Source organism: Pristiophorus japonicus, chromosome 6 (genome assembly GCF_044704955.1).
Source record: "Pristiophorus japonicus isolate sPriJap1 chromosome 6, sPriJap1.hap1, whole genome shotgun sequence".
In the NCBI taxonomy this organism is placed as follows: Eukaryota; Metazoa; Chordata; class Chondrichthyes; family Pristiophoridae; genus Pristiophorus; species Pristiophorus japonicus.
The window spans coordinates 224,208,230-224,226,597 of NC_091982.1; the positions used below are offsets into that span (position 1 = coordinate 224,208,230).

Sequence of the window (18,368 nt, forward strand, 5' to 3'; positions counted from 1 at the left end):
GGGCGTTACATTTGCAGTTTTCCAATCTGCTGAGACCTCCCCAGAATCCAGGGAATTTTGGTAAATTACAACCAATACATCCACTATCCCTGCTGCTACTTCTGTTAAGACCCTAGGATGCAAGCCATCAGGTTCAGGGGATTTATCCGCCTTTAGTCCCATTATCTAACTGAGTACCACCTCCTTAGTGAATGTGATTGTGTTAAGTTCCTCCTCCCCTATAGTGCCTAGACTATCCACTGTCGGAATATTGTTAGTGTCTTCTACTGTAAAGACTGATACAAAATATTTGTTCAGAGTTTCTGCCATCTCCATGTTCCCCGTTACTAATTACCCGGTCTCGTCCTCTGAGGGACCAACATTTACTTTAGCCACCCTTTACCTTTTTATATAGCTATAGAAACTCTTGCTATCTGTTTTTATATTTTGTGCTAGTTTACTTTCATAGTCTTTCTTCCCTTTCTTAATCATTGTTTTAGTCGTTCTTTGCTGGCTTTTAAAAGCTTCCCAGTCTTCTGTCCTCCCACTAGTGTTGGCCGCTTTGTATGCCCTTGTTTTTAATTGGATACCGTCCTTTCATACGGGTGACTTTCTTTTCTCTTGCACCCTTTCCTCCTTACTGGAATATATTATTCTTGAGAATTGTGAAATATCTCCTTAAATGTACACCACTGTTCATCAACCGTCCTACACTTTAATCTATTTTCCCAGTCCACTTTAGCCAACTGTGCCCTCATACCTTCAAAGTCTCCTTTATTTAAGCTTAGTATGCTGGTTAGAGATCCAACTTTCTCACCCGCCATCTGAATTTGAAATTCAGTCATGCTATGATCCTCATTCTGAGGGGATCCTTTGCTAGGAGATTGTTTATTAATCCTTTCTCATTACACAGGACCAGATCTAAGATAGCCTGCCCCCTGGCTGGTCCTGTTACATATTGCTCAAGGAACCCGTCCCTTATGCACTCTATGAACTCCTCCTCAAGGCTACCCTGACCAATTTGATTTGTCCAATCAATATGGAGGTTGAAATTACCCATGATTATTGCTGTTCCCTTTTTACAAGCCCCCACTATTTCCTGGTTTATGCTCCGACCAACAGAGTTGCTATGGTTAGGGGGCCTGTAGACTAAATCCACCAGTGACTTTTTCCCCTTATTGTTCCTTATCTCCACCCAAACTGTTTCAACACCCTTATCATTTGAGCCAATATCGTTTCTTACTATTGCAGTGATTCCGTCCTTTATCAATATAGAGATACCCCACCTCCTTTTCCTTTCTGTCTATCCTTCCGGATTGTCAAGTACCCCTGAATATTTAATTCCCAGTCCCGGTCACCTTGCAACCACGTCTCTGTAATGGCTATCAGATCATACGCATTTGTCTCAATTTGTGTCATCAATTCATCTATTTTGTTACAAATGCTACGTGCATTTAGACAAAGTGCCTATGTGGATAGACTGGTGAAGCTGGGGTTGTTCTCCTTACAGTAGAGAAGATGGAGAAGAAATTTGATAGAGATGTTCAAAATCATGACGGGTTTGGACAGAGTAGAGAGAGAAACTGTTCTCATTAGCAGAAGGGTTGAGAACCAGAGGACGCAGATTTAAGGTGATTGGTAAAAGAACCAAAAGCGACATAAGAAAAAAAAATTTTACGCAGCAAGTGGTTAGGATCTGGAATGCCTGAAAGGGTGGTGGAGGCAGACTCAATCACGGCTTTTAAATGGGAGTTAGATAAATATCTGAAGGAAAATAATTTGCAGGGCTGGGGTGGGACTAGCTGAAGTGCTCTTGCAGAGAGGAAACATAGATTCAACAGGCTGAACGGCCTTCTTCCATGCTGTAACCATTCTATGATTCGATGTGTAGGGTAGGGAAGGCAGAGTGGTGGGGATGTGATGAGTGGCACAGCAGGATGAGGTTGAGTGTGGCTTTGTACTAAACGTTACGTGATCGACTGAGATCACTGAAACATTTGCAGCACTGCACCCAGGTTCTCCTGACCACATCCCTGCTTATGCCTCCTGTACAATGTGCAACCAGGCTGTGCTGCTCTCCTGGGGAGGTCTCTTGTGCCCAGGGAAGAGGACCTCCCTGTGTGGTGTGACTCCCTCCATAAGCACATGGAAGGAGTCATGGGAGATCCTGGATGCAGCCCTATGCCTTTGTGCAGTCATTGTCAGTGTTTGCAGCACTCCGATGCTATAGAACACTGACAGCACAACTGTCAAAATCAATTTGGACATGGTCCCTTTAAGGAAACCTGCTGATGACGCATCATCAAATGATGTCACATCATCAAATGATGTCACCAGACTAGTTTCCTCTAATTGGCCAGGAAACACGCAGGGTGGGCTTAACAAGCTCAATCAACAGAAAGTAATTTCAGACAGCGTGCTGGAGCCAGCACCAGGGTCGGGAACCGCACCATCATCGCCCGCCGCGGACTCGCTAAGGTTATTGAAATTCCAGCCTTTGTAACTAATACATTGTAATTGTAGCAATAATAATGGAGATGTGAAAGTTCTGTTGCACCTCTCATCACATCCCCATCACTCTGTCTTCCCTACCATACTCCTGCACATAATTATTCACACCAACATACTTTGCATCTCCACCCATCCCTCTATCTACATTATCACATCCCCATCTCACTATCCACCCCTCACACTCATCTTAGTGCAATCATACCAACTAACGACACACATGGGAAGCCACTTGGGTGTTTTATCCAATGTTTATGTAAAGTTTCTGTTATTGTGGTGTCAAACATAAAAATCTTTATTTTCAACACTTTCCGGTCCTGAACAGATTTGTGTGCACCTTTGGAAGTGGCTTAGTGAGTCGCAGTGAATGGTGAGACATAACAATACTCCCCGCAATGGTGATGAGCGTGAAAGGAATGGCTTGGGCATTGTAGGGATGCTTTATGGTGTTAGTATGGGATGGTGCCAACCTGGTGAATTATGTGGCAGCCATATGGGTTAACTAAATTTGGCCATGATGAGGCCATTCCTGGCCTCCCAGAAAGCAACGTGCTCGGGTGCTGATGCCCTCTCTGCTGTGCAGCATCAGCATCATTTTGGTCCGAATCTGAGGCAGTATGAACGGCACCCATATTAATGGAATAGATGGCAGGTGAAGTACAGATGACAGAAACATTCTGTCAATGCTGACACAGTTCTTCTAATGAGGTGACACTGGATTGAGACTTTGCATGAAAGACTTGCAGCCTGCAGAATCTGTGCTGGAAATGGACTGGGTATAGGCTTGTGCCTGTGGAAAGTGATCATTTGTCAGGCGGGAACTTTTACTGTGCATTTGATACTGTCAAGTAATCAGCTGGAGCAATGGCCACGGAACCTTCGCCTTAGGTTGACAGACATGGTTCCCGAGCAGCGTGGTTCCCATGGCCATACAGTTCAATTTAAAAAATGCATTTAAAAAAGCCTGTTAAGGGTCTGACAACTATTTGTTAATCATCTCAATTCGGTCACCCGCTGCTGCTGGTCGGGTCGGCTCCGTGATGAGACGCACCTGAGTTCCCGACCCGCTGTCAAAAATAACTTTCCCACTCAACACGCCACCGAGCGCGCCCGCTACCACTCCGGAAAATTCCGGCCGAAACGTCTGCCACATTGCAGTAAAATAATTTAATAATCTGAATACAAAATATGGCTTTAACTTACTTGCTTTATATTTTTAACTTACCAGATGTCCAAAGTTTTCTGAAGAGGTATCTGAACGAATGGGTAGAGGTATATCCAGAAAGAAACAGTCATCCTCAACAAGATTTGTGCACCCTGAACACTTCACGGATTGAACCATTGTGATCTGATAAAGCTAAAAGATATAGCCCAATGAGCACTGCGCCACTGAAAAGAAAACTGTTATTTTTAATCTCATTTTTAAAAATCCAGATGCTTCACTGATGCCACTGACAAACCTTCGAGCCTTTTTTTTAAACTGTATTTTGGAGTGGGGGGAAGGGTGAAAGAGGATAAAATATCTGGGGACTAATACCAGGCCCAGGAAAGTGACAGTTCCGCCACGAATGCCAAACCACGAATGTTTCTGGACCAGAGAGTCCCGGACCAGAGAGGTTCAACCTGTACAATTTATTTTGGAGTGGGGGGTACGGGTGGGGTGAAAGGGACAAATTTCCCTCGGCCATTCCAGTGCACTCCCTCCCATAACTTTGCAAGGAATGCGGCAGAAGGGCTGGAAATTCCCAGCCGTTGCTGGCACTTCCTGTAAGGGTGGTGCCTCTGCTCACCGCTTAAAAGGCCAGTGACGTGGAGGGGCAGGGTCAGGGGAACGGACTTGCTACGTCAGGAAGCCCTGTGACATTGGCTTCACGGAAGGTCAACACATCTTAAGAGGCTGATACGTCCAGTGAGAAGAGGCACCAGCCTCTTCCCCGGTCAACGAGTGACCTGCCTGCATTTCCAGAAGAGGTGAGAGTGTGTTTCCGTGGCAGTGGTGTATGGGTGCAATGTGCATCCTGAGGAAAATGGATGCCCTAGGCCATGCTGTGGCCATGACTCTGGGAATTGACTTGAGACAAGGAGAGGAGAGTATAGGGGAGGAGCCACTCCTGGCAGCCAAGATGACCGCAGAGGCAGTGACACCGTAAGGTCAGACTAATACATGAACTGTGACACTGTACAACAGATCAAAAGTTAATCAACTACTACAGTGTATAATATGAACACAGTACAATAACGTATAATACAAATATAGCACGTTAAATAACTATTCAAAGTAAATCATGCTAACTATATATATGATTTATTATTTCATCTATATGTCCCCACTCCTTCCCGAGCTCTTCTGCTCCCTCCCAATCTCCAGTTTCTTTCACTCATATATGTTACAACAGGTCCTGGATGGCTATGATAAACCTGGCCCTTTACCCTTTTTCAATCCAGTGCCCTGAGCTTTAAAAAAGATGAAATAATAATTGAATAAACCAGTAATGCTATTTGTGTTTGAGATGTAAAGACAGAGAAAGCGGGTGTTATACTGAAGAAAGAGCAAATAGGTGAAAAGTCGTACATAATGAGGGAGATAAAAAGAGGTAGAAAGAGAGTTTGAAACACATGGACTGGTGTAGTGAAATGGAAAAAAAATGAAAACAGAAAAATTGAGAAGTTGACAAGCAGAGATCCAGTTATATGAAGAAAGACACAATTTAAAAAGAAATGTCTATGAGCTCTACCATAGATCAACTTTACCTTGAGAATCTTATGCCCCTGATCCACTTCAACATTCAGTTTGTTAATCAGATCGCGGAAACATTCTTCTATATCACACTGTTTAAAAACTTAAAACAGAAAAATTGTTAGAAATGATGTTTAAGTGAACACACAAGTCTACACAATACATTAAAAATCTTGGCCTCGATTTTTCGATACGTGCTGGCATCAACGGAAAGTAGCAGACATGCACTTCTGCCTAACCATTAACTCTACTGCTAACCCTGGCAGGCTCTCTAGGGTACTGCACTGAAGTGTTCGGCTAGATTATGTACTTGACCTGCAGTGGGCTTGAACCAACAAACCTTGATTCAGAGGTGATTGCGCTACCACTGAGCTAAACTGAATGCTTATTTGTCTACAATGTGAAGACTAGGCCTTGTGTAATATCCAGTAAGCAAAATATAAAAGCAAAGTTTTCTGTTCAAGCACTGATACAATACTGTACTAAATATTGTGTGTTTTGAGGTGTATAATTTTGCTCATGGAGAGCTTGTTTACAGGAGTGGTCCTTGATGCTAAGCATGACAAAAATATCTCATGAAAGCCAAAAAGTTAATGCTATCATCACCATAGCACACAGGCTCAACTATATAGCTCTCTCCATACTGCAATCCCTCTCTTTTTGTCTGTTTCAATTGCACTCAATATATTCTATTTTCTGTGGGGTTTTTTGAGAGGAGGGGAGGCATTCAAAAGTCTCTGAACAGACTCTCAGACATTCCCTGACATTTGCTTGCCATTTTGTTCATCTGCGTCCTTATGAGACTTATAATATTGCCAAAAAGAGCAGTAAGCCTGAGGATTGAGAGGATATTATAATTCAGCAAAGGAGGATCTAGGAGCTGAAATTGGTGAAGAACAGGCCCGCCCAAAGGACTGCCGATGGCCGCCGAGATACCCGAAGGTACTTTGGGCGAGAGTTTCGGTAAAAAGGTCCTTGAAAGGGTACCCTGCGGCAAAAGAGGAACTTACGCCGTCAATCTTGGCAGCAGCGGGCGGGAGCTCCCAATCTCGTCAGCAAAGGCTCTTGCCGCCCAAGTGCCGCCGAGGATGGAGTCGGGCCCATGGAGGGTCGAAGAGCCGAAAAGAAAAATCAATGCAAAAAAACCCAGACACCTTCAGGGGACCCCATTCAGGTAAGTCGCTGTAAGAAATGTTTTTTTTTAAGTTCAATAACCTTTTTTTGAAGGTCTTCATACCTACTGTTGGGAACCAGCCTCCAATGCAACGGTCCTTCCATGTTCTGGCGCTGACTCCCGCCCGCACCAATTTGGCATCTCGGCGGGCGAGGTCACTTGCGCCACTTGGCTGTCCGCTGACATCAGCGGGCGGTTCCCAACGGTTCTCCCCTCCCGCCCGCTCCAGACCAAATCGAAACTGGCACTGAGCGGAACCCGCAGAGGAAGGTCGGTGGATCTCGGCAGCAGTCGGCGGAAGGCCATCAATTTCGGCCCCCAAGAAATTGATAAAGAATGGGAAAATAGAATCGGAGAGTAAACTAGCGAGAGACATAAAAGCAGACTGTAAAAGTTTCTATAGGTATGTAAAAAGGAAAATATTAACGAAAGTAAATGTGGGCCCCCTACAGATTGAGACAGGAGAAATTATAATGGGGAATAAGAAAATGGCAGAGAAATTAAACAAATACATTGTGTCTGTCTTCACGGAAAAACTGGATTATCAGGGGTCTAGCGAGAATGAAGAACTGAAAGAAAATAATACTGTATTAGTAAAAAAATAGTACTGGAGAAATTAATGGGACTGAAAACCAATAAATCCCCTGGACCTGATGGCCTACATCCTAGGGTTTTGAAAGAGGTCGTGATAGAGATAGTGGATGCATTGGTCGTCATCTCGCAAAATTTCATAGATTCTATACAGTTCCCGCAGATTGGAAGGTAGCAAATGTAACCCCGTTATTTAAGAAAGGAGGGAGAAAGAAAACGGGGAACTACAGACCAGTCCGTGTAACATCATTGGCAGGAAAAATGATAGAATCTATTATTAAGGATGTGGTAACAGGGCACTTAGAAAAGAATAATAGGATTGGGCAGAGTCAACACAAATTTATGAAAGAGAAATCATGTTTGACAAATCTGTTAAGAGGTTTTTGTGGTTGTAACTAGCAGAATAGATAAGGGGGGGGGGGGGGGGGGGAGGGCAGTAAATGTGGTGTATTTGGATTTTCAGAAGGTATTCGATAAGGTGCCACACAAGAGGTCATTGAACAAAATTAGGGCTCATGGGATTGGGGATAATATACTAGCATGGATTGAGGATTGGTTAACGGACAGAAAACAGAGAGTAGGAATAAACGGGTCACTTTCGGGTTGGCAGGCTGTAACTAGTGGGGTGCCGCAAGGATCGGTGCTTGGGCCCCAGCTATTCACAATTTATATCAATGATTTGGATGAGGGGACCAAATGGAATATATCCAACTTTGCTGATAGAAAGCTAGGTGGGAATGTAAGTTGTGAGGAGGCTGCAAAGAGACGTCAAGGGGATACAGACAGGCTAAGTGAGTGAGCAAGAATATGGCAAATGGAATATAATGTGGAGAAATGGGAAGTTATCCACTTTGTTAGGAAAAATAGAAAAGATTGGGAAGTGTTAATGTTCAAAGGGACCTGGGAGTCCTTGTACAGGAATCACTGAAAGTTAACATGCAGGTACAGCAAACAATTAAGAAAGCAAATGGTATGTTGGCCTTTATTACTAGAAGATTTGAGTACAAGAGTAGAGCCGTCTTACTGCAATTATATCATCATCATAAAGGCGGTCCCTCGAAACGAGGATGGCTTGCTTCCACGTCAAAAAAGGATAAATTCAAAGGTGTTCCAATGAAGGACCTAAAATTCCAGGTCCTGAACTACATCCTGAAGTGTGGAAGATGCCTGTGCGTGGATTTTTTTTAATGTGTGGTGGCCGTCGCACACCAGCCATGGACTTGACAGAGCCAGGTCTTGGTCCAGTGGCAAGGATTATCCAAGACGACTGGAGACCTGCTCTGCTGCATGGATCTAGCACACACACATATCGCAGTGTGGGCTAGCCCGTGCTGCCCCAGGGCCCCTGGCCCCAAACTCACGCCACCCCTGGGCCCCGATCACATCCCTCCACAGTCTCTCGCCGCTCCTTCACCCTGACCTCGCCGCTCCTGCTGTATTTGCCCACGCTCCAATCACCGACCTGGACCTTGATGACGTCACTCTTCGCTGCAGCTCGTGCTGCTCCTTGAGGTGGCATGCCTCCATGCTGCTCCCAGGGCCTCTACACGCCGCTCCTTTTATGGCCCCGACCTGCCGCTGGTGTTCTCCCACAGGTCAGGGCATCCACGCTGTTCAATTATATAGGGCCCTGATAAGACCGCACCTGTGTACAGTTTTTTGGTCTCCTTACCTAAAGGGAGTGCAACGAAGATTCACCAGACTGATTCCTGGGATGGGGGGATTGTCCTATGAGGAGAGATTGAGTAAACTAGGCCTATATTCTCTCGAGTTTAGAAGAATGAGAGGTGATCTCATTGAAACATACAAAATTCTTAAAGGGCTTGACAAGGCAGATGCAAGAAGGATGTTTCCTCTGGCTGAGGAGTCTACAACCAGGGGTAACATTCTCAGAAAAAAGGGGTTGGCCATTTAGGACTGAGATGAGGAGAAACTTCTTCAGAGGATGGTGAATCTTTTGAATTCTCTACCCCAGAGGGCTCTGGAGGCCCAGTCTTTGAGTATATTCAAGACAGAGATCGATAGATTTTTGAATATTAAGGGAACATGGGATATTGGGATAGTGCAGGAAAGTGGAGTTGATCTCATTGAGTGGTGGAGCAGGCTCAAGAGGCCGAATGGCCTACTCCTGCTCCTAATTCTTATGTTCTTATAAAGGACAATGTACTGGGCACTCTTACAAAACCATTACTTTTCTTTGTGCTGGTTGACACCAGAATTTCAGGAAATGGTAGCAATTCTCTTGAAATGAAAATAAAAAATGGATTCCAGAAGAACCTCTACAACTTGTGATAAAGTCAGGGATGTAGTCACAACACACCGAGATAAACTATTATTGGACTAAACGCCCATAGCGTTGCAGAAATAAAGTCTGACTTTGCCTCGCTCTCCCTTCTGGCAGATACCACAGACTCACAGCGTGGCCTTCGCAATTTTTGAATATATTCTCAGGCTTTCATAACAAATAATATCTTAAGGAACATAATGTTAGCTTCCCCTAATGAGTCTTCAATGTTGGCTTCACTTAATGGACCAACTAAATTGTAGAAAAGTGACAAATGGATCAGGCAGCAGAATACTGAGAATTAGAAAAACATTTTTTCTGATTGATGGATAGATCGGCAGATATATAGATACAGAGAAGATAAATTGATAAATCTGTCCAATGCTTACCATTCAGGCTCAAGCTTGAGGTCAATGCATTTGTCCCCAAGAACATTTCCTCACTGCTTTCTAATTTTTCGTACAGGCTTTGCAATTCGAGTACAAAAATCATATCTGATTTTAAGCTGGAAAAAAATATGGAATTTTTATATATAAAAAAAACAAATTATGTTTGCAATTTTGGAACAGAATAATCTTGAATTTCCCAATGGAGAAATTCTTTAGTCGCTGAATGATTAACAATTACCTTTGGAATAGAAATAAGTACTTGGGCACATAAACAAAGGGGGGGGGGGTGATAATTTTAGTTAAAAAAGTCATGCAAGTAGAAAATGGGAAATCCTAAAAATCAAACTTAAAAAAAAGACTTTCACCCTCAAACATATTTATTCAAAAAAGCACAACAACACTTTTTGCCATGGGATGGTACGGTACAATGGTTCTGTTCATGCAACTTACAATATGGTAAGCTCGCAGTCCTAGCTAACCTTGGGGATAACGGATATGCTGCTATACCGAGAGTGGCGCTAGCAGGCCGCTAAGCGTTTACCGCCCGAGCACCGCGCTGTTAGTGCCTGCTGCGAACTTCATTGGTGGTTTAGCGGCAGCGCTATCTGTTAGCGTTAGCGCTATCTGTTAGCGTTGTGCACTCTATCACCACCCACTTGATGATGTCATGAGTGTGCAATGCCACGTTAGCGCCACGAACCCGAACTTCACTCCTTTCGCCTGCCGTAGCGCCTGGTGCCGTCACCGACAGGGAGAGCAGACATTCCATGGAAGCTCGCACGGCGATATTATAAATCAGGATCAGGTGGGTGTTCAGTGTAAAATCTTTTAACATTGCTGTGATTCTGTGAGGTCTTGACATATTGCCGCTGATGTTCCCAATGCTCCCTTCAACTTTCTCTCATTTTTCGGGTGGTCCAGCTGACCTCCCCTTTAGGCGCTTGGATGCCAGTTTAGTTTCTGAGCGCCAACCTTCATTATCCCTGCAGCATGACCGCACCATCGCGTCCCAGGAGTATCGTGGAACGCTTCACTTAGCGCTCCACTCCCCTATTGAGGTGCAAATAGTAAATATCCCAGTTAGAGGCAGTAAACATCGCCCGGCGCTAAAATTAACGCCATGGGGCTGATACCGCCTCAAACCGGGCTATAACTAATTTTTAGCCCGATTTGTTTTGGATATTATTTGCACTTTTCAAAGTGAGCAATGTAAATGTTGAAGACCATTAATTTCCACCCCGCCGCCGCAATTTTACAGCTCAATAATGGGATAATTAGACTAATTAGATGCATAGTATAGTTTCTCTACCCAAACCATAATGTACTTTAATTTCAGAACAACTCTGCACCCACCTAACGTTTTTATTTTTCTATTTCCTATATAAGCCGTTCTGTGTTTAATTAGCCAATCAGTACTAAGTAATAGGTCGTTTTGTGTTATAGACTTATCGCAGTCATATTCCTCCTCCCCCCCCCCCCCCCCCCTCCCATTGCCTGGGTACTAGAAGGGGATAGTGTGCCCAAAATGCACTGCGCCTCTTCAAGCTTCAGTTATCCGACAGGGAGAGCAAACGATCTGTGCAAGATCCCAGGGCAATATTATAAAGCAGGATCATGTGGGTGTTCAGTGTAAAATCTTTTAACATTGCTGCAGTAATTTCTAGCCTTTTGTGCTCTGACTGCATCATACAATTGCTTCTCAATTTCCAAATAAAAGTTCACTAAACGTCTTCAGTTCTAGATTTTTCTAAATCTGGACCTTTACATTTACAGAACCCTTACTTCCATTTAAAAATGACCACTCTTCTAGCAGTATGAAGTAATCCTAATGCTTACCTGCCAATGTGACATTTAACTTCTGGGGTCATGAACCATGTTTGAAGCAATGTGTTCAGATAACAAGTGGCTCCTTGATTGATCAATCCAACAAAAACTTTGCCTGTAATAAAAAATGGACATAAAAGGAAATTATGATTAGAAGCAAAACAGTAGCCATTCTGCTTAGAGTCTTTCTTTGCAACAACCTGCATTTATATAGTGCTCCTCACATGTAGGGAGGCATATCAGAGTCCGTTAAGGAGGAAAGGGCTACAATAGACACGGAGTATGGACAAGAGAACGAGGAATGGAGATTCTGCACTGGGGAACTGAAGGCACAGTTGAAGAGGAAGGTTTTGAAGTTTTGGTAAGCAGGAAGCGAGGTGACATATGAAGAGAATTCCAGGGGGAAGAGCCTATTGTTTAAATGAATGGCCACCAATGGTAGAACAGAGAAGGTGAGGGGCATAAAGAAGTGTCAGAGAATACATGCAGGAACACAAGGCAGCAAGAGAGCATTAAAGGATGGTTGGAACCAGGTCATGAAGAGATTTAGAAACAAGAACATACATTTTGAAAATGAAATGCTCCACAACAAGAAATAGCGTATAACTGCTTATCACATGCACTGGTTACCTCCACCCCCATTACTGCCTGAATGCATGACATGGGTTTTACTGCATTGCATGTTAACTTCTCACTTTTGAATTAATTTTCAAAAAGACAAGGCAGCCTATAACACTCGAGAGAACTGTGGCAGGTGGTGCCTCCAAAATCTTTTTTGACTTCCCAGCCCCGATGAGAAAAAAGCATTTCAAACTCTGGGAGGGAAACCATAGAAGGGGTCAGAGATCGGGGACTTTGAGGCCACGTGCCAGCTGCAGATTCACAAAGAAATTCTTCTTCTTAATCTATTTTATCCCACATTAACTGTCACCAAAACATATCATGAAATTTTCGTGTTCCTCCTCCGACTGCAAGTTACATGTGAACTCTGCTCATCAAGGAACAATTGTGAACTGTATTCCTCTTCTATATATGTTGGGTGAAGAACATTTAGTCCCTGGTACCACACACAATAATTTCCTTTATCCCTCCTAAACACTAATTCAAGGGGGGAGTTAGAGAGTGAGCCAGAAGGGAGTGCAGCAGGAGTCACATAGAGCACCCCCTGGAGTGGAAATACACTGCTGGCCAAAGTAGCAGGTTACAGAGCACTTTGGCTAAAAAGTCTGGGGATCTTAATTTTTCTGAAAGTATGATTCGTGTGGAGTATCCAGATTTGGTGCAGACTTTGAGGACTGTGCCAGGTAGTATGCTGAAGATGTCAACTTGGGTGGAGGTCCACTTTCAGCATGCACAGTACACTGGAGGATGAATTTACAATTCTACAGTTCTACTATTTCCCTTTTCAAGGTCCCCTCCATAAACTCCATTCTCTAGCCACTGGCTCCATCCCTCTCCCTGACAACTGTCTGAGGTTGAACCAGATTGTTCGTGAGATGAGCTTCTGACCACATATCCGGGCCATCACTAAGACCGTCTATTTCCACCCTCATCTATGCCTTTGTTACCTCTAGATTTAAGTATTCCAATGCCCACCTGGCTGGCCTCCCACTTTCTACCCTCCATAAACTTGAGGTCATCCAAAACTCAGCTTGTGTCCTAACTCACATCAAGAAAAAATAGAAAAGCAAATTACAATTTAAATGGAGAAAAAGTGCAAAATTGCAAAGTGTTGTAGTACAGAGGGACCTGGGGGTCCTTGTGCATGAAACACAAAGTTAGTATGCAGGTACAGCAAGTAATCAGGAAGGCAAATGGAATGTTGGCCTTTATTGCATGGGGGATAGAGTATAAAAGCAGAGAAGTCCTGCTACAACTGTACATGGTTTTAGTGAGGCCACATCTGGAGTACTGCATCCAGTTTTGGTCTCTGTATTTAAGGAAGGACATTCTTGCATTGGAGGCAGTTCAGAGAAGGTTCACTAGGTTGATTCCGGAGATGAGGGGGTTGAATAATGAAGAGAGGTTGGGCCTATACTCATTGGAGTTCAGAAGAATGAGAGGTGATCTTATCAAAACATATAAGGTAATGACGGGGCTTGACAGGGTGGATGCAGAAAGGATATTTCCACTCAGAGGGGAAACTAAAGCTAGGGGACATAGTCTCAGAATAAGGGACCGCCCATTTAAAACTGAGATGAGTCGGAATTTCTTCTCTCAGAGGGTTGTAAATCTATGGAATTCTCTGCTCCAGAGAGCTGTGGAGGCTGGGTCATTGAATATATTTAAGGCGGAGATAGACATTTTGAGCGATAAGGGAGTAAAGAGTTATGGGGAGTGGGCAGGGAAGTGGAACTGAGTCCATGATCCGATCAGCCATGATCTTATTGAATGGTGGAGCAGGCTCGATGGGCCAAATGGTCTAATCCTGCTCCTATTTCTTATGTTCTTATATTCTTAGGTCCCATTCACCCATCACCCTTGTGCTCGTTGACCTAGATTAGCTCCTGGTTAAGAAACGTCTCAACTTTAAAATTCTCAACCTTATTTTCAAATCCCTCCATGGCCTTGCCCCTCCCTATCTCTATAATCTCCTCCAGCCTTACAACCCTCTGAGATCTCTGCGACCCTCCAATTCTGGCCTTTTGAGCAGCCCCGATTTTAATCGCTCCTCCAATGGCAGCTGTGCTTTCATCTGCCAAGGCCCTAAGCTCTGTAATTCTCTCCCTAAACCTCTCTGTCTCTCTACCTCTCTTTCCTTCATTAAGATGCTCCTAAAACCTACCTCTGCCCAAGTGATCTGAATTTACAGTCAGCAGCGTAACTAAGGAGCACGCTGCCAACATCCGAACAAAATCTGCACTAACCTCGTGTAAAGCCCCAAGCGAAAACGTGCTTTCAGCCGCTGCAGAGTTGTATTGGACCATGGATCCCAGGGGCGCACCGTTGTGTGTATGTGAACCTGGGATAATGTGGGGCAGTGCTCCTTTCAGTTCCTGACTCTTAGCCCATCAGGAAACATTGAATACGCCAATGGTGACAGCATTAAGCTTTGCAGAAAGTCCATCGAAGCAGTTGACCTTGTTTTATTTTTACTATTCCCACTGCACTTTCCAAAAGATTGCATAAGCATTTTCTTCAATTCTCATTCATTTTGATAAATGATTTGATGTCAGACTTCGGCTTTTAAATTGCTGACTATTAAAAAAAACTAATTTTAAATAATTTAGCAGCCAGAAATACTATTTTATTAATAAATTAATATTATTGCAATAGTATTTAATACACAAATCAAGATTTCAACACTAACAGAATTCAATCAACACTGAAACATCTTGTGATACTTTTTACTGAAGGTGTCCTTAAAACCATAAACTCGATTAGGATGCTTTTTATGGGCTGTAGCTTAAACCTAGCTCAAGATTAATATAATTTTCTCAAGCCTCCCCTGCCCCCCTTTTACACTGTGCAACAGACTCCTGCGCCTGTCTGTATCAGCCATAGAAATTCCCAGTGTAATTGTGGGCAATTAGCCCAACCTTTCAGCACCACGTTGGTTTCAATGGGTGGGTGAAACATGCAGCGAAGCCGATGCAGAGTTGGAACTTGACAAATCGCAAGTTTGGGATTTAGCACACCGCTCGCTGACAGTACGCCATCATACCAACCACGAATTCAGGGCCATTATCTCCTTATGTGGCTTGGTGTTAAATTTAGTGTTATACTCCTGTGAAGCATCTTGAGACGTTTTACTATGTTAAAGACAATGGCCCAGAAATTCCTCTGGGGGTCTTCCCGCGGGCAATTGCCCCCTCGCTGAATATTTTTTATGAATTTACCTGGTGGTCTAGGAGGCGCCCTTATTTCCGATGGGGAGACCTTCTCCTCCCGCGCTGCGAAGCGCGCTCCCGTGCAGAGGGTCCCAACGCAGAAGATGCAGTCATGTGTGACTGCTCAACCAATCAGGTAGGTAGTTCACAGGTTCCCATTAATAGCACTGAGACTCGTGTAACTGAGTTCTGAGTGCTATTAATGGGAACAAAAGCAATCACACAAAATAATAAAAAATAAAAAAAGACCACACATATTTAAAATTAATTGAAATTAAAGTTATCATGCCTTATAAAAAGAAAATATTTTCCCGATTTTTAAAAAAAGTTTTTTTAATTATGGTTAAAAATAAACTTACCATAGTGGGGAGGGTTTTTAAACAATAAACTATGTGTTTATAATTTTATTTTACAATTCTTTTTGTACGTTTTAAAACACTTGAGCCTGTAAAAGTAGGCTATGCGCCTGCTTTTTCAGACTTAAGATTTTTGCTGGGCAAGATATGGGTAAATAGCCCAATCTTGCCCGTACAGATGTCCTTGCTCCCGATCAGGCATCCGCGCTCCCAATCTGTTGACAGATCGGAAAAGTCACTTTTCAGCGCATGCGCATTGCGCGCCGAAAACGGGCTTTTCCGATGCCTTCCCGAGTTCGTAGAAACTTCGTGCGGGCTCGGGATGTCGGAAATTCTGCCCTGTTATATAAATGCAAGTAGTTGTTGTTGTTTCAGGTCGATCACTTTTCAGCTCTGTTCTCTCTCTCCAGACGCTGCCTGACATGCTAAGTGTATCCAGCATTTTCTGTTTTTATTTCAGCATTTGAACCTGTTGCCTTTGAAGGCTTACCTGGTTTATTGCCCATCCTATTCACGGCACCTGTAAAACATTACCGAAAGAGTTGTAATATTTGTCCATGCACTCGAAAGAGAGCTCTGAAACACAGCAGGCGCAAGCGGCCGTACTGTTGTTTATCAAACGACCTTCAATCGCTGGAACGAATCATTTGCTTACACGAACACACATATGATTAAGCTCCAGTTGAACTCCTTACCGATACTTCTCTTGGTGACAATTGCACACATCTTCTGGAACACGTAGAACAAGTCATACCAGTAGCATCGGCCAAACAAAACGACTGGGAACAAGAGCCTCGCCACTCGCTTAACTTTAATGACCAGCCACATCGTTAAGCAGTCTAGTTCCAAAACGTACGGACCAGTCGCCGTCTTGCATCACAGAAACGGTGCCTCATTACTCTTTTTGTACTAAAGATATTTATTTATTTGTAATATTCGTTATTTCTCGGTTACAATAAAACGAAACCTTCAACTTTCCGTTTCGATTTCCCCAGTGCATTGTGACTTGAGAGTTTGTTTTGGCAACGATACAGAAGGGAAACAAAGGAGGAGTTTACCGTAATATGACAGTGAGACCCACGTGTGCCAGAGTTGGAAATAATACGAATTAGCAGAAACGGACTTTATGGGGTAATGAGAAATTACCTTTTGGGAGGGTTTTAATTGTCTTTTTATTTCTATACTTCTTTCAACTCAGATTCCGGGAAGGGGTGAAATTGCCCCTTTTTATAGCCCAGTTAGCGTCTCCGGGGGGCTCGAAAGGGCGTTTTTGCCCGGGGCATGGGGGCGCTACCGCCTCCCGGGAAATTGCGCCGGAGGGTGGTTGGGGGGTTTGGGGGACGGCGCTGTCCCGGAAGAACCGCTGTGTCTGAAAAACAGGAAGAAATAAACCAATTGATTGTTTCAGACTTCAGGAAGTTGCTTTTCCTCAAATACCGTGCTACCTAGCAGTTAATTGCTTCCGCCCCCCACCCCCATCCCAAGACAGAAGTTAACCTAAAGTTGGATAAACAAAAAGAAATGATCCATTGTCAGTGTGATGTGAAGAGCTGGAAAAGTTGCTTCCCCACCTCTTCCTGGTGGGGAAATAAGCGGGGCGCTCTGCCATTTGTCTTGATCTGCATCGTGATAATTAAAACTGCACATCTAAAGTCTGTTCAGTAGAAGCTATGTGGAACTGCCCTGTCTAGTTATACACATGCTGTGATACCTCTGCATTGTTTTTCTTAAAGTCTTTAACATAAAAAAACAGTAAAATATATGTCAGCTATGGCTCAGTGGGCAGCACATTCTCCTTGAAGTCAGAAGGTTGTGGGTTTAAGTCCTACTCCAAGGACTTAAGCACATAAATCTAGGCTGACACTCCAGTGCAGTGCTGAGGGAGTGCTGCACTGTTGGAGGTGCCGTCTTTCGGATGAGACGTTAAACCGAGGACCCGTCTGGTCTCTCAGGTGGACATAAAAGATCCCATGGCACTATTACGAAGAAGAGCAGGGGAGTTATTCCCAGTGTCCTGGCCAATATCCCTCAATCAACATCATTAAAACAGCTGTTATAACATTGCTGTTTGTGGGAGCTTGTTGTGTGCAAATTGGCTACCGCGTTTCACACATTACAACAGTGACTACAAATGTACATCATTGTGAAGTGCTTTGAGATGTCCGGTGGTCGTAAGAGGCGCTATATAAATGCAAGTCTTGCTTTTGGACTGATGTTACTTGATTGTTGTAATATTTCTGTACTAAATGGACACACAAAGCTACTTGTGCATATATGGACAAATTGACAATGTGTTACAGGTATATAAAATAACAGCACCCACCCCTCTGACCCTGGCAGAACCCCAACCCATTTTCCTGGGTCTCGGTTACTGAGTCATGCAGAGGACAGATTTCCTCTGTTAAGAGTGAGCTTGCCATCACAAGGAAGGGAAATCAGACAGTGTTGCACCAGATAGGCTCTGGATAAAAGACAAAAACGGCTGCAGATTTTGTAGGCCTAAGCCACGGTGGTACTCGACAACTGTAAATGCTGGGCCCATTGGGAGGAGCGGGGAGGGAGAAGGCAGGAAGCCTCCATTAGGCCTTCTCCTGCAGGAGACTTTGGGACCATTACAATCTACCATCACCTTTCCCCAGGATGTCCTGAAGGAACAGCAGTAGAAGGCCGGACAGAATGGAGCTCAGCCTGTAACG

General features: G+C 43.9%; 1 protein-coding gene across 8 annotated transcripts in view; it reads right to left on the reverse strand.

The window, feature by feature from the left end:
- The window catches only part of LOC139265974 (ubiquitin carboxyl-terminal hydrolase 47-like), a 74,139-nt gene extending 57,448 nt beyond the window's left edge, over nucleotides 1-16,691 (reverse strand). For all 8 annotated transcript variants that reach the window (XM_070883637.1, XM_070883636.1, XM_070883633.1 and 5 more), the window contains exons 1-6: nucleotides 16,368-16,691; nucleotides 16,163-16,192; nucleotides 11,499-11,601; nucleotides 9,663-9,778; nucleotides 5,239-5,327; nucleotides 3,713-3,844 (exon numbers count right to left, since the gene is read on the reverse strand). In XM_070883637.1, the coding sequence (XP_070739738.1) occupies nucleotides 3,713-3,844; nucleotides 5,239-5,327; nucleotides 9,663-9,778; nucleotides 11,499-11,601; nucleotides 16,163-16,192; nucleotides 16,368-16,500 (603 nt within the window). In that variant the 5' untranslated portion in view covers nucleotides 16,501-16,691. The remainder of the gene's footprint in view (nucleotides 1-3,712; nucleotides 3,845-5,238; nucleotides 5,328-9,662; nucleotides 9,779-11,498; nucleotides 11,602-16,162; nucleotides 16,193-16,367) is intronic.
- Between the last annotated feature and the right edge of the window lie 1,677 nt (nucleotides 16,692-18,368).